Below are 15465 nucleotides of genomic sequence, written 5' to 3'. Positions count from 1 at the left end.
AGACACTAAGCAATACCTAGGTATGTTGTTATAATTTAAGGACCACTCCAAATGAAGTCTTGGAATGCATCAATAGCCCTCCATTCTCCTGCAACAGTATTTTGCCTTTTTGAGACTCTTTTTGTCTCCAGGTACTCTCCAAAGTTAATGCATCAAGAAGGATTTGTTTCATCCACCACAGGAGTGAAGTTGCTTCCACAGCCTGACACAGGAGTTGCTTATCAGCTGTCTCCTCAAACACACTTACCGAGGGACATGCGGCAAAATGTGCAGCTCCATCCCTGTGTGTAAAACAGCACCTCTGCTTAAGAACCGTGTTAATCGCATTACTTAATTAGTTCACAAATAATCACTTTATGCTTATAATCTGAAGCTAGATGTTTTGGCAGCTGAGATAGGGAAATTAATAAAATCCACATTTCTTTAAAGTAGACCAAAACCTGTTACATCTTCTGTATCTCTTTCCATTCCTTTCTACGTGTTTTATCTCAGGCTTCTGAGCATTTCAATTTTTTCTATTTCTAAATTTAATAATCTGAGTATTTAATGTAGCATTTCTCACGGTCTCTTTGGCAAGAAGAGAAAATATGTGTGATGATTATTTATTTTTTTTTCTTTTCCTTCAGGCCTGGCCTAACTCTCATGCAGGCCCAGGCCCAGGGAAGCACACAAACACACGCTAAACTTTTAAGCATGAAAATGCTTCTTTGACATCAAAGCCTATTCAAACACTCAGGAGGTGTTTTTTCTAGCTGGAGCCCAACTAACAAGCCTTTCCCTCCTTTCCAGAGAAGTGTGCTTTTACTTATCTCTACTCCCTTGTATAATTTCTGTATAAACCTTACTCTCCCTTAATCCTTTCCTCCCGTCCTTTTTCCTCACCTCTTTTTCTTCTCATTTTCCCTTCTCGGGTTCCCCATTTCCTCCATCCTTCCCCACGTCCTCCGCGGTGGTTTGAGAGCTCCCTCGCCTCTGTCTGCTGTAGGTTTGCTGCAATTTTGGCTTCTGCTTCTCCTTGATGGCAACCAGCTCGTGTTCAAGAGGGTGCTTTACAGGTGGATTGCACCAGACTGTCATTTTAAGTGTGTCAGCAATTTCTTCTGTCAAATAATAAACGTTTTGCATGTCTGCACCTTTTTAAAGCTGTCCCAGTGTCAAGGGACCCTCTCATCATCTTTGGATGCTGGTTCTCCAGAGTGTTTTTCCTGATTTGAGGATATATAACTGGGCAACTCTGGGAGACCTGGTGACAGGTTGGTTTGGCTGCAAGCCCTGGAGCAACCAGAAGGACGGATGGATGAAAAATGCCCTTCTAGTCACTGGAGGTAATCTGGATTTACGCTGCTGTGTATCAGAGCACTTTTGGCTTCCACATTTTGACAGTCATACTCCAGTTTTCACCTTTGAAGGAAGGCATCTGAGGTGCCGAAATGATTATGCATTTCGTTACAGGTTTTCCAGTATTTTCCTCTCCTTGTGGAAGCAATGCCTTTTATCCTTAAAGGTTCTCCAATACTCCTTTTTCTTAAATTAACAGTTTTACTCCAGAGAAAGCCCAAGTCCTTCATCCTGTACTTCACATTTCTGCAGCCATCAGCATTATTTACAGTTTAAAACGGTTGAGTTTGGTATTTCTTTCTGCAAGGACATAGGTTAGATTACTGGACACTACTCAGCAACAAATAATGATCTGAGCCCTGCATCAGAAGCTTTTCTTTAGCTTCATGCTTACTCCTCTTCTAGAGTAACACAAGAGCAGCAAGACATTCATGGCTTTTTGCACACTGAAATTTAGTAAATTTTACTATACAGTATCTAGATGACCCTTATCCCAACCAGGTCGTCTTGCTCTCTACACCAGAAGATAACCGCAGAGGCATAAAGCTGACAGATTTTGCACAGCCCTCCTGACACAACCCTCACAAAAAGTCAATTTTAAAGATGATGTCACTTGAGAAGAGGAATAGGAAGGCTTCTGCAAGCACTTGAATTGCAGTCCCAAAATCCAAAAGTGCTCTGTTATGGCACAGGCACAGAAGAAAGCTTGGGTGAGGTGTTGGACCACAAATGAAAATTCTCTTTGGCAAAATTACGATGTATTTCAATAGTAGCTTCTGACTTAAGTAGGCCCTTTAATCACACTAATGGCTGAAGGTCAGCCAAAAAAGGGATTTTTTTAAAAGAAACATTTATCCGAAGAACAGGGCTTCCCCTGCAGCTTCTCCAAGGGGAAGTTCTGCTCATATGCCGCACATGCAAGTGGCTGCATCTTATTTTGTAAACCCTCCCACGGTTAGTATACACCAAGGCTGCGTAACCCCAAAACGCCAGGGTCTGGCCCCCTTTCCAGCAAGTTCTGGAACACCCGTGTGTTCACACCGGGCCGCGGGCACGCTCCTGCCGCTGCACCCGGGCGGCGAACACCGCCTGGAGACCGCACTGCACGGGTGCGGGCAGCGACCTGGAGCCCTCAACACCCGTCGGGGAGAAGAAACGCGACCACTCGCTCTTATTTTCCCCTTTCGATAACGATTAAACCGGGACGATTCGGGGACGCCCTTGAAAACACCCCGCGGGCCGACGCACCGGGGCTCCCGCGCCGCGTCCCGCCGCGCCCGCCAGGGGGCGCCGCAGTGCCAGGGATGGCGGGGGGCCCTCAGGGCGCCGCGGGACCCGGGCCCGCTGCCGGCCCGCGGGGCAGGCGCCGCTCCCCCGGAGGGGCAGGTTGTGCCCGCGGAGCCCTTGCACGGCCGCCCCCGCTCAGCCCCAGCTGATCGCCGGAGCTCCCTCCCCGGCCTGGGTGTCCTCGGCTTCCCCGGAGGGGGAAGGGGGGGGAGGGGGGTGTCTCCTCCGCATGCCCCCGGCGCCGTCCGGCAGCCTCCGCCAGGAGGAGGATGAGGAGGGAGCCGCGGCTGAGGAAGGCTGGGTGGGTCGAGTTACAGGGAGCCACGGAACGGCGTGAGGGGCGGGCGGGGACCGCCCGCGGGGCGGCCGCCGTGCCGCTGGCGCCCCCCCCGGGGCTCCCCGTCGCTCCCCGCCCCGCGCGGAGGCGCGGCGGGCGGCTCGCCGGGCCGGGTCGGGCCGGGCGGCGGAGGCGCAGGCAGACAGGCAGCTGCCCTCCTCCCGTTGTACCGTACCGTTCCGTTCCGTTCCGCGCCGCTGGCATCGCCGCTTCGCCGCACGGCGGTGGGCAGCGCCGCCCAGGCAACCCCCGAGGTCGCCGCGGCCCGCCGCCGGGGGCAGCCCCGCCACCTCCTCCTCCTCCTCCTCCTCCTCCACCTCCTCACCGCGCACCCCCGATGGCCGCCCCGCCGCCGGCCCGCCGCCGCCGCCGCCGCCGGCCGCGGCGGCCCTAGGGGCGTCGGGGCCCTGCGCTGCCCCGCGGAGGGGAGGCGGAGGAGGCGGCGGCGGCGGGGCGGGGGCGGAGGCGGAGGCGAGGGGGCGGCGGAGCGGCGGCGGAACGGCGGCGGGAGCGGGAGCCGGCGGCGGTGGCGATGGACGAGTCGTCGCTGCTGGACCTGCTGGAGTGCTCCGTGTGCCTGGAGCGGTTGGACACCACGGCTAAGGTGCTGCCGTGCCAGCACACCTTCTGCCGCCGCTGCCTGGAGAGCATCGTCAGCTCCCGCCACGAACTGCGCTGCCCCGAGTGCCGCATCTTGGTGGGTTGCGGCGTGGACGAGCTGCCCGCCAACATCCTCCTCGTTCGCCTCCTGGACGGTATCCGACAACGGCCCCGAACCGCCGGGGGCGCCAGCGGCAGCCCCGGCTCCGGTGTCTCCTCATACCCCCAACCCGCTGCCGCCGCCGCTTCATCCCCCTCAAGCGCCGTCGCCGCCGCCGCCGCCTCAGCCGCCGCCAGCCTGAGGGAACTGGCGGCCGCCAGCCGCAGCGCCCTGCTGGGAAAGGTGGGTGCCGGGCCCCGGGGGGGGTGGTGGTGGTGGTGGTGGTCGTGTGTGGATGGTCCCCACGGGGGGCCCGGGTGGGTCCGGGTTTGCCGGCGGGACGTCGAGGGCCGTTTCCCCGTGAGGGGAGAGCGCGGTGTTGGGCCTCTCCCCGCGCTTGAGGCCGGCGGTTGTGGTGTGTGTCCCCCTCACACACACGTAGACCTCGATGTAAAGATGGGGGGGGCTCGGCCTGAGGTGTCCTCAAAACGCTTCGGGGGGGGGGGGGGAGGCGGTCCACGGGTGGCGGGAGGGACCGGGACACCCCGGTTTTGAGGGGGTGCGGGGGGGGGGGGGGGGCTCGTACCGGCTGCCGGCACCGACGGGCCCCGCTCTGTGGCGGGGCTGGAGGTGGTCGCCGGAGTTTAAAACCGCGAAGTTGCCTCGAAAGCGTTTTTATTCAAAGCCGGCGGCCTCGGGCCAAGGTGTCTGTCAGGTGCAAGGCGGGAGCTGGCTCCCGTGTTCGTGTTCCCCGTGGGGACGAGTCTCCCCGGGGGGGGCGGGGGGAGGTCCGGACCCCGGTACCTTCACCTCAGCCCCGAGGGTTCCCCTCCGGTTACCGGCACCCAGAGTCCTCCCGACAGCCGGAGTTGAGTGGGGTTGGAAGCTGAAGTTTTTTTCCCCCCTCCCGAGGGAAGGGAGTTTCATTTTTTCTGTACAAGGTGCGTGATTTATTGAAGGAGAGTACCGCGACGTCGGCGTTTGTTTATTTTAAAGCCGCGCTCGAGCGCCTGCCCGATCTTGTTCCCTTTTAAAATCCACGGCGAGGGTTTCGTTGGCTCGGAGGGGGCAAGATCAGTTCCTCCCGGTGTTCTGTCTTACTGTTAATTCGATAGGATAAAATTTACTATAGGACCTCTTTAGGAGACTTTGGAACGGAGACACTCTGAAGACTGTGAACTTCATCTTATTTCTAATGTCATATAGATAGCGGATGTATTTAACTGTCTTTGATCTTTCCTGAAATCTGCTTGAGCTGTAGTTTGGTGTACAGGCTTTTGATTTGGAAAGGTCAATGCAGAGATTCCTTGTGAAGTTGTATTGCTATAGTAAATGTTTCAATTAATTCATTTCCTATTTTTTTTCTGAGAAAAATGAATAGACCTGTAGCGGCATTTTGAAGTTTTGCCTACAGGAAATGATGGCGAATGCCATACATTGTTCCATAAAATTCAGTTTTGGAGTCTGAAGTGAAATAGCCTTGGCAGTATTTCTGGAAGGGTAGGTCCTTTATTGCTGGGCTGTAGACCGCAGTGATCTTCAGGTATTTGATAATGGTTTGTCAAATTTAAAGAAGAAAAAAAGGCAGTGGGATTCTGCCCTCTGCTTTTTTTTGCTTGTTTGTTTTTTTCAGCTAAACTTAGGGTTGCGGCTTTGCCACAGCAGACAGCTCCTGTCAGCTTGGGTTTCAGCATTACAAAATGGGGAGTTTGCATTCGGTAGGTAGTTTAAAACACAGTATCCTCCCGGTCGGGCGTGATGTTCAGAGAGGAGTCTCTTACAGGAGGTAGGGTCTGCATGGAAGGCTTGTTGCACCTGCAGGGTTCGTGTTGCGGAGGCAGGCTCTCGCACCCTGGCCAAGCTTTTGTGACCAGCCAGCAAGAAGACAATCTCTGGTTTTCTTATCTTTAAATCCTAGTCAAGCTAGGATGTTACAGGGGGGGCATGCGTGTAAGGAAATGCTTGATGGGGAAAGTTACTTAGGAGTAATTTTAAACCTTAATGCAAATTTTTAGAGAAGTTGAATTTTCATTATTTTACCATAAATTGGCAGATTTTTAAGGAGTTACTTCCTGAGCCATTATTGCAGGTATCGTATAGTAAATGAAAACACATCGCGTTCTATCATTTCCCGACTTTGATTGAATAGGATTTCGGTGAGCACCTTCAGTTCTGTTGTCTGTTTCTGCGTGGGTTGTTACCCACTTGAATTTGATTGAAAGGAAAGTTACACATGACCTGAGAATCACCTTTTGGCTTTTATGGTTAACACCTGCAATTTTTTTCCCCTTGCTGGGGCTAATGGGTGATTCTCGGGCAGTGGGTCTGCTGGGGCAGAGTGGGTCTGTGAAGCTGTTTGCTTGGCCTTTTGACTGACCGCACAATTTTATCCGGAAAATCAATGCAATGTGCTTGATCCTTACAAGGTTCATTACAGTGAAAGAAAGTCTGAACTAATCTGCTTTTAAAAAAAGCAGCAGGGGAGAATAATCCTCCTTGGAGCTGCTGATACAGCTGATTGCTGAGCTATCCTGGAGACAAGAGTATAGCACCTCTCTCTGTACTAAACAATAGATGGTACAAACCTGCCTAGAATTAGGCTTTTTGAGGCTGATACCGAAGAGCAGTATTGCCTCCCTTTTGGTCTTACGTTGGTCTTCGACAGCTTAGCCCCCTTGAAGAGAGCTGAAGTGATTCCTTATAGGTACTTTTTTTTTTTTTAATTTCAGAAATTGGTGTAGATTTGCTGCCTGGGGCTTAAATGCAAATTACACTGTTTTACTAATCACTACCTTTCATTTTAGGTAATGTGGTATATAAAATGGGACATGCCATTATGGGCTTTTTGGGTTAGGAAGGAAAATGCTAATTGTGAAATGTAATGGCAGAGAGCCAAGGTCACTTCTATCAGACTTCAGACTTGCCCAGGTCCTCGGACTGATATGTTTGAACCACACCAGGGATCTGTTTCTCTGAGAGTTTTAATTAACCTTAGAAGACAGAGCAGGGCCAGCTTCCGTGTTGCTATTACGCCTGTGTTTTGCTTCTACACCTTAGACTTTGGGGAAGTCTTTTCTGCGTAGATGGTGTTTTCTAAAATCAACTAATGTTGTTTATCACTTTGGCAAAACTCCGGGGGTTTTGTATTTCTTTATCTGGTCCTTCTTTTCCCATAGTTTATTGCAGATTTGGTCTATCTATCCAGAGTGCTGAAACCCAGTGCGAGAGGGGCTGGGCTGGGGATGAACTGGCATTGGGGCTGCTCCAAAAAGTGTCCAAGACCATTTTTCAGAAACGCTTCCGAAGTACCGTAGGTGTCTTAAGATACATGGTATACAACTTGAGTATGAGAGATCGGAAAGTGGTGTTTACCTACTAATACATGCTTGAAAAATATTTGGGATTCTATCGATACAGAGCGGTATGTGACCTTTGCTAAGGCAGTTAGTCTCCCAATGCCTCTGTTTCAGCCTGTAAAAAAAACAATTGTCTGTTTCTAAATGGTAAAGCGTATTTTGGGGTGTTCACATGAAAGATGCTATGGAAGTGCAGAGAGTGGTATTAGACTTTATAAAAGGGTCCAACTGCTGAAAGAGCACACTGGAAGAATGAGGGTAAGGAAATCCAGCATCTGTTAGAGCAGCCCCCCCGGGGGATAAAGCGGGAGGCAAAGAGTGGTTTATAATGGTAGGCACATTACACACAAGGTTATAATTTATTGGCTCCTCTGTTTCCATTACCACTGTCAAACTGCTCGGGGAATTCAGGTTCTGTCAAAGGAAATGGCTCTCTTAGAGTGTTGAGGCATTATGGTAAATCTGCCTTCTTTACTGAGCGTGGGGTTTGGGTTTTTTTTTAACAATTATTGCAGTGTATCACTTAGAATTTTTTCAGGAGTTCTCAAGATCTAACAGCCAGCTGAATGCATGCAAGTCTTCAGTAATTTCCTCCCAAACCAGGCAGGCGTCTCCCACTCCAGGTGCGGGGCTCATTGCTTGCTTGCTTGCAATACAAACCGAGAACAACATTTGCATGAAAAAGAAACAACCTAGAAAAACAAAACATGTCTCGTTTTTCCCAGAAGAGAGAAGGTGGCCGAAGTGACGGATCGGCGTGTGGCGTGTTACCAGAGGGCGTATAGGGAACGGCGGAGAGTAAGATGTGCGCGTAAGGAAAATGATGTGTCAGCGTGCTTGAGTGAAGTGACGGATGGGCTGCGCTCCCATGTGTTGCACTGGATGCTTCTCCCATGTATCAGCTTTGCAGAGCTATTTTCACCGTTTCAGGTGGAAGGCTGCCTTTTGCTAGCCCAGGGGAAAGGTTACTACTCTTGGCTTCACCCGAGTTTTGCAAGCAGAGGGAGCAGCGCTAATTTGCTCTCTAGGCTTTTCAGTTGCTCTGTTTGGAGAAATTTTCCAAAACAGACATTGACTCATTATTTTTTATGACAGTCCTGCCTCGTCCTACACTGCTTACAGTGGACTGAACGTGGAGTAGACCTTGCAGTAATTTTCCACTGCCACATTTCCTTCTTGTATACATTTTCTATCAGGTGAAGTTCCCACCCTGGGCTACGCAAGAGGAAGTGGATAGAGTCTCGTGTTTATATGCATTTATATCCGCTACAAGCAGCAGCGGGCTTTGTAGGGGACACACTTCATCTTGGGCAGAGGAGACGCTTCAGCTTGGCTTTTTAATGATCAGATTTGCACAGATAGGAGTGCTGCTCTTGTCAGCAGCGCACAGTGTGCACAGGCCCATGGACTTACCTTACTTTTGTTCTTTCTCTCTGATTTATTTGCTTCTGATACTGTAGTTTGGCTGGCCAGTGCCTGAACTTTGTCGTAAAGCCATCCAAATAGGACTGATATTCCACATGTCAAAGTCTCTGATCTCGAGGATTTTTTCTTTTGTCTGGCAGATGGCTAAAAATCGTGTCTCAGGGCAGGAGATTAACAATCCTACCAAAGGGTATTGCAAAAAATATAGCCAGGAGTATTTAAAATCCCAGCAATTAAAGCTGTCCTCACAGAAGTGAGCGAGCATAGGAGAGGGGATTGCTGAGGGGCTGAGTCAGAAAAATTCATCATTCGCTGAGCTCTTAAGCTTTTCAGAAACCCCTCCATTTGCAGGTGTCATCTTCATGTCCATTATGTTTTCCAGAAACGGAGTATTTCTACCCATCTTTGGATGATGCTGTTAAGTTTTACTTGCGAGCTAGAGAAATGCACGGTGGGCCTGGTGTGACCCAAGGGTGCCAGTGTTGACAGGGGACTTTTCCTTCTGGATTGGGATGGCCAGCAGTGGCTCAGAAACACCTAGAAGAGTCGTGGGGCTGTGGAGAGGACTTTGTGCCACCAGCCCTGGATCCTTGCTATTAGTTTGTGTCCGTGTGGCATGCCTCTGTGGGACTCCTCTCGCTGTCAAATGTGAATGCTAAGTTTAATCCCTGCATGTCATCCCTCTGAATGGTTCATGACGAACGCCGGTTAACACATGGCATATGGCAGCGTTCGGTGTTCGGTAGCTGGTTACTCAAAGAGAGATGGATAGACTTGCTCGACTCAGCCCTAAGATCCTGTGCACGTTTTAATTCCGGCAGGCTTTGCCTCCCTCCCCTAAACCTCTGCTGTTTGGGGAGACGGCGCTGCTGTGGTTTTAAGGCTGAGAAGGCAGAGGGAGCGTGGTTCTGTGCAGAACGCGGCCATTGACCTCCAGCAAGCTGCATCAACTTTCTGAGCTTCACATTTCCCAGCCGAAAACCTGCCCCAGTAGCACTCGCCCACTCCCCCCCCGTGCTTCACGCTCTTCAGAGGGAAGCTGCCCTACAAATATTACTCGAGAGGCTGGGATTTGGGGAGATTAAAAAGCGCCGACGGTATACGCTGAAGCTACGACAGTTATTTTCTGCTGTTGAAGGGGGTTTGGCGGCGATGCCGCGCTTTGTTTTGCGGGGGACGTCGGCGCAGGGATGCAGCGACGAGCGCGGTGTATGGGCTGTAACAGGACGCTGTATTCCTCGTTTCTAATCTTACCAGTTCATGTTCAGGCAGGCTCCGGGCGCTGGCTGGGTGCCCAACGGGTCAGACCGGCTGAAGGCGCTGGTGGTTGACGCCGGGTGCCCGTACCTGCAGGTCAGGGGGAGGCTACGCCTGCTCTTCCCAGACAAAGCTGCGTCCCTGCGGTTGATAAGCTGCTGCATAAAATGCTACAACAATATTTTATTTATGCTGTGGAGGATTTTGTGCTCTGGGAAGGTCTTTTCTTATAGTCTGGAGTTATTTTTGTTCGCTGTCTCATAATTTTAGTTTAACATCCCATTACGGTTTCAACTTGGAAAGTCTGTCTGGGTACTTTGCACTGTTGTATATAGAATGTCGCCTCTAATTTCTCTATCCTTTTCAGCATTCCATGCTGTCTCTGTTAAGAAGCACTGCTTAAATTTCAGATGAAAAACATAATTCCCTCTTGCACTTGGGTAACCCACCTGTAATACCCATAACTATGGGATGCCACCTTCAAAACTTTTGAAGTCATAGATCACTCTTTCTTAGAAGCCTTTCCTTAAGCTTCAGAAGGCCCCTTATAAATAATACTTCACTCTGATTAATGTCTTTAACCATTGCAACATTGTAATTGCTGACCTCTGCTGCACTGGATTCTTTCAGTTTTCAGGAACTTGGTGACTTTCTGCAGACCAAAACTGTTGGGGATGCACATGGTTTCGGCTTTCCAGCACGCACACATCACATATTGAGCTGAATTTTTGCAAGCGTTTTCAATGTGGTCTTGTTAAAATCTGATATTTTACAACAGGTTTTCCCAATCTGGGGTAAGCTGTCATGGGAAGAACCCGAGATTAGTTCTAATAGGACATGAGAGCCTGGACAAAGATAAACTACAGGATTTGAGAAAGCCGCATGACCTTGGCCTTGCCCCAGCTCCCACAGCAGCTGTGCTTCTGCAGCTGGGGAGGGAGCAAGGGGGAAACACAGTGCCAACTGAAAGCTACCTATTTATCCTTAGTCTTGCACCAAACCAAACCGCTCCTGATTACAGAAGCCTTTTGCATGGAGCAGACTGGTACTTTGGCTGGAAAGTTACTGGCCTGACCGTTATGCAAAAAAGAAAGTTTAAAAAAAAAAAAAGTGGGGGGAAAAAAAAAAAAAGAGAAAAATTTCTTTCTAGTGCATCGTGCAGATGGGCCTGGGAACGGGTTCTCCCCATTTACCAGCCCCAGATCCTCTTTCTTCTGCCAGTTTGGATTCCTCTGACAGCTTGAGCCGTGCCTTTTCCTGACAGTTCAGGGTGGCGGGGGGGTTGCTGATGTGCTAGTTTTACTTGCTTGGCTCCGTTACCGTCTTCCTCAGCAGTAATGTTAAACTCGTTACCTTCTCTTTGCGGAAAGTTTTGCTTATGTTGCTAGAGCATTGCTGAAAAACCTTTAAAATTGTTTGAATAGCTTTAAAAAAAACCCCACAGCGTGTGCCCAATAATTCAATCTAATTGTCTTTGCATGTAATTTGAACGTTTTTATTCGGTTAGAAAGAACAAACATTAATTTAATGGTACGTGTACATGAGATGCCTCTCAGTTCAGGGGAAGGCCAGGAGGAGGGAATATTACTTTTGGTATTAAAAAGACATTTTGTTTTCAGAAGTAGAGAGAAAAATGTAAAACATCTGGAATTAAGAGCACTTTCTGCCCAGTCTTTTAAGCATAACTTCCATCGGCTCCACAGAACTTGCTGCCCACTGGTGGCTCTTAGCCGGGGTCACCTGCGAGCTCAGGCAATGGGCACCCTAATATCTGCCCAAAGTTGCTGCTGGGAATGCACCCCATGTCTGCCCCTCTTTTGGGGGTCACCGGCTTGGTGTCTGTGAAATATAAATTTCACAGGCTGGGTGTCTGGCACCAGGCTCACTCCTCTGCATCTGCAGGCCAGCTATTGAGGGGTTAAAGAGCAAAAACCGCGCTTGGGTTTGTCTCCTAACTGGTCTCTGGCACTTCCAAAGCCATGGGTTGGCCCCTGCCGAAGTTTGGCTTCTTGTCCCGTGGGAGCAGTTGGGATTTTTGGTGCAACCGGTCTGTTGGCGTGCGGTTGACCCGAGGGCAGAGGTTTCTGAAGGACGCACGTCCTCATGAACGCCGTAAAGCTGTTTCTGCAGGAGGTCTCTCTCTTGTCCCGTTTTGGAAACTGGAAGGCTTAGCAGTCTGGTTTGCAGCGGCGGGTGCCAGAAGAGGGAAGGCTGTGGGATTCGCTAATTAAAAAAAGAGCGAGATGGGACTGTTTTCTTTCACCATGGTGATCGCATAACATAACATGACTCGGGGATGCTGAGGAATTTTCGTCTGCTCTCGAAGGCAACGGGACAAAGGTGCAAAGCCCTTTCCTGCTCTGCGGCGTTCAGCCACGTTTTGTTTTGCAGATACCTTAAGGATTTGTGTTAGTGAGGAATTTGTCCCTCGTGTTGGCTGTCCGCTGGAATATGATTTATCAGACAAGTGAAACTAATGCTGTATATGGTTGAGGAGTGCCTTTCTGTGCACAAAAATGGTATTTATGGGAAGAGGTTGCTGCTTAGTCGATGCTTAGAGTGTCTTTCCACTGCTACAGCAACAGGCATGAGAATCTGATTATTCAGGCAAGTTAGCATTAATTTTTTTTCCAAGTTTTTTTAAAAATCTGATCCAAACCAATATGAATTGGCTGTTGCTAATTTTGGAATGGTCTGCTTGCATGAGATAACAAATCCCAGTTTTAGTTTAAAGAGAAAATGTTTTAACAGAAGGCTGGCAAGATTGTTATCAAAATGCTAATGATCGTTTCTCCTACAGTCTCAGATATTTTCAGAGGGAGGACTAGAATAGACACATCATCTGAATAATATTGATTTTAATATGTATTACTGTCTCATTAAGCTGTTAAAGTCTTTCCCCTTCTGGACAAAGGTTCATTAATTGCTGCAGTTGATGTATCATTAAAGTGGGTTTAGGTGCAAGATGGGTAGAGGGAAAGAGAGCTCTAAAATGTTGATTGTGCAGTTGTGGATGGACTTTGGGTAAAGATATCGCCGTCCTAACCAAATGGAGGGGACACTGCTCTGTTTGGTGTGCTGCCTCCTGACTGCCTTCCGAGAGACAGCCAAGAAGTCAGCCAAATACAGGCACTATCATATTTACTTTACTAAACGATCATTTCAGTAAACATTATTGAACATGTTTATTTGCGGATTAATTTCAGGCTAATTCTAATCAAAAACCCCTCTGTGAGTTACTATAAAAAGACATGATTTTATGAATTTACTTCTTAATTTCTAATTTCATTTTGAAAGAGCTTTTAGCAGGCTGCCTTTTTATTGGCTGCCTTCTTACATGTTTTGAAATGCTTTTATTGCAGCTTGTATCAGGTTTGCTATATTGTCATCCCTATAAGCAAATCAATACATTTTCATTTCCAATAATAGTAATAATTTATGAATTTAAAATTATTTTAATGCAGTAAAGTGGAAGGAAGATTTTGTTTTGATTGATTGTGTTTTGATTGACTTCCATTAACGTTTATTTATCTGTAAATAAGGCACACCCACACACAAATACATGTATGTATGTGTATGTGTAATACATAAATGCCCCTGAATGTATAGTTTTTTTGACAGAAAAGCCTGCTCCTTTCATTCTTCTTGAGCCCCTGTCCAATTCAGTAAATCGTGCAGCATTGTCGCCCTGTGCTAGGCATGGGTGTGTGTTGTGTCACGGTGCAGTGGCCGGTCCTGCTGCATCTCTTGGGACGTGTGCCCGCAGTGACCCGCTGCGATGGAGCATCCCCACTCGAGGGATGAGAGGTGTGTGCGTACGCAGCCTCCTCTCGCACCCCAGAAATACAGATCTGCGCTTGTTGTGTGAGGGAGGAGGGATGTCCAGCAAGGGGAGCAGGAGTTGGCTGGAGGGAAGGCGGGGGAATGGGTACCAGCCTGCTGCGAGGCATCCTCAGGATGCTGAGGCTCATCGTGACGGGCGCCTCTGGTCTCGCTGCCGAGCCTCCTTGTGATTTTGTGCTAAAATGTCACCAGATAAGAGGCAGAAAAAGCACAGGCTCTCCTGGCAGAAGTGTGAGCTGCCACACGTCGAGTGGGCAGGATTCATCAGCGCCGGGGCTCTGCTCCTTGCCGGCTCTATGCGGGGAGGGCGCAGCGCCGTGGAAGAGGCAGGCGCCGACGGCTTCGTGTTCAGTCCAGAGCATCTTGCATTTCAGCCAAGAGTTTTCGTGTGAAGAGCCTCGTTCTTTCGCATACTTCCTTTCTAAAACAAATCATGAAAAAGCCCTTGGAGAATACAGTCATACATACACGTCATAAAAGGCAGTAAAATAATAGCTGACAGCCATGAGATGAATTTTTTTTTTGCTTATTCTCTTCTGCTGTGTAGGTAATCATGGTGTTACATCATAGTGGAAAACGTCCAATCATTTATATTTCATGATCATGCAGCAATGTAAAATCTGAACCAATCATACTTTTTAAATAATGAAAAATCAGTAAATTATTTTCTGAAAGGAAAGCACAGTACTTTTTATCTATATTACAGAAAGGAAAATTTATTTTTTCCTAGCTTGAGTTTTATCTGTTCTTTTGATAAACACAGGACTTCCTTTTATAAGCAGTCAGTCTCGCTTTTATCCGAGTATATATTTCCATGGTGGTCGTTACTGTTAAAAATAATTTAGGACACTAAAGAAGGGGCTGTGTGGGTTTCAGCATGTGTAATAATATTGTTCAGCCAGGGAGAGGCCATTTTGTGCTTATTAACAAACAAAAACTCAACACCCAGGGTTGAATGGCCATCTCCCACTCATCCCAGACCTCAAAAACAAGGAAGCAAGTAGCTAAGGGAAAGGTCGGTGTCTTCCTCCTTTTGTCTCACTGGCAGCACAGTACAAGAGATGCAGAGGTGTACAGAGCCACAGGGCTTTTGCTTTCCTGTTTTTCTGCTTCTAATGTTTGTTTCATATTAATTTTATACTGCCAAAATAGCTGTTGCTAAGAATTGCTTTTGCCTTTTTTTGTTTTTTTTTAAATGTGAGATACAGCATTGAATTTGCTGCCTTCTGCAGTGTGTAGAGCTGAGAAGATGAGCCCTGTCTGCCCCAAAATGAGTGGGAAATGGGTTTGGTGCATCAGGTCGCCACGGTCCTCTGCGGGTCTTGGGGCAGTTTGTAATGCTCTTTAATGCATCTCCTCTCCCAAATGTTTTGCCCACCTTTCCGAAGTTACTAAAAATAGGAAGCCCAGAAGCGAACTGCTTTGTTAGTAGCGATAACAGAAGATACAGGAAAGGATATATGTCATCATCCCCTTCCTGCGGCGCTCCGTCGCCGGTCGAAGACATCACGCAGGCAGGAGCAGGCAGGACCAGCCGGACCAGGGGATGGGCTATGGCTCTCCTGTCCCTCTTCCCGCTCGACACTCATCCTCGCTCTTCAGCAGGTCAGGACACCTGCCGGTGTCCGGAGTGGAGGCACAGGCATGGGTGGTCATTGGTTAACCTCCCAAATGAACATGTTCTTTCTAGCCTATGTTGCAGAACCTGGCTTTCAGGCTGGGCATTGTCACTCTTTTTGGTTTGGAGGGTGCAGAGAGGGACCCAGAAGATGTGCTTCTTCCATGTGGATGGTGAAATGCTTCACGAGTCATCATCGCGGTGATGCTAGTGGTCAAGGACCCTGGGAGAGGGGTGTGCTCGGTGGTGGCTAATGACGGGATGACTGTACCGTGTTTAGTCATACTGAAAGGGAGCATGAGGC

The 15465-nt window shown here is 48.9% G+C and overlaps 1 protein-coding gene across 1 annotated transcript in view; it reads left to right on the top strand.

Annotated features, from left to right (window-relative positions):
* Nucleotides 1–3428: 3428 nt before the first annotated feature.
* SH3RF3 (SH3 domain containing ring finger 3) overlaps nt 3429–15465 on the top strand; it is a 245111-nt gene continuing 233074 nt past the window's right edge. The window contains exon 1 of the mRNA XM_049834469.1: nt 3429–3905. Coding sequence (XP_049690426.1) covers nt 3495–3905 — 411 coding nt within the window. The 5' untranslated portion in view covers nt 3429–3494. The remainder of the gene's footprint in view (nt 3906–15465) is intronic.

The sequence above is a fragment of the Accipiter gentilis genome, chromosome 31, assembly GCF_929443795.1.
Source record: "Accipiter gentilis chromosome 31, bAccGen1.1, whole genome shotgun sequence".
Lineage (NCBI taxonomy): Eukaryota > Metazoa > Chordata > Aves > Accipitriformes > Accipitridae > Astur > Astur gentilis.
Note: the sequence above shows the minus strand (reverse complement) of the source record. Positions and strands in the feature narration are given on the sequence as shown.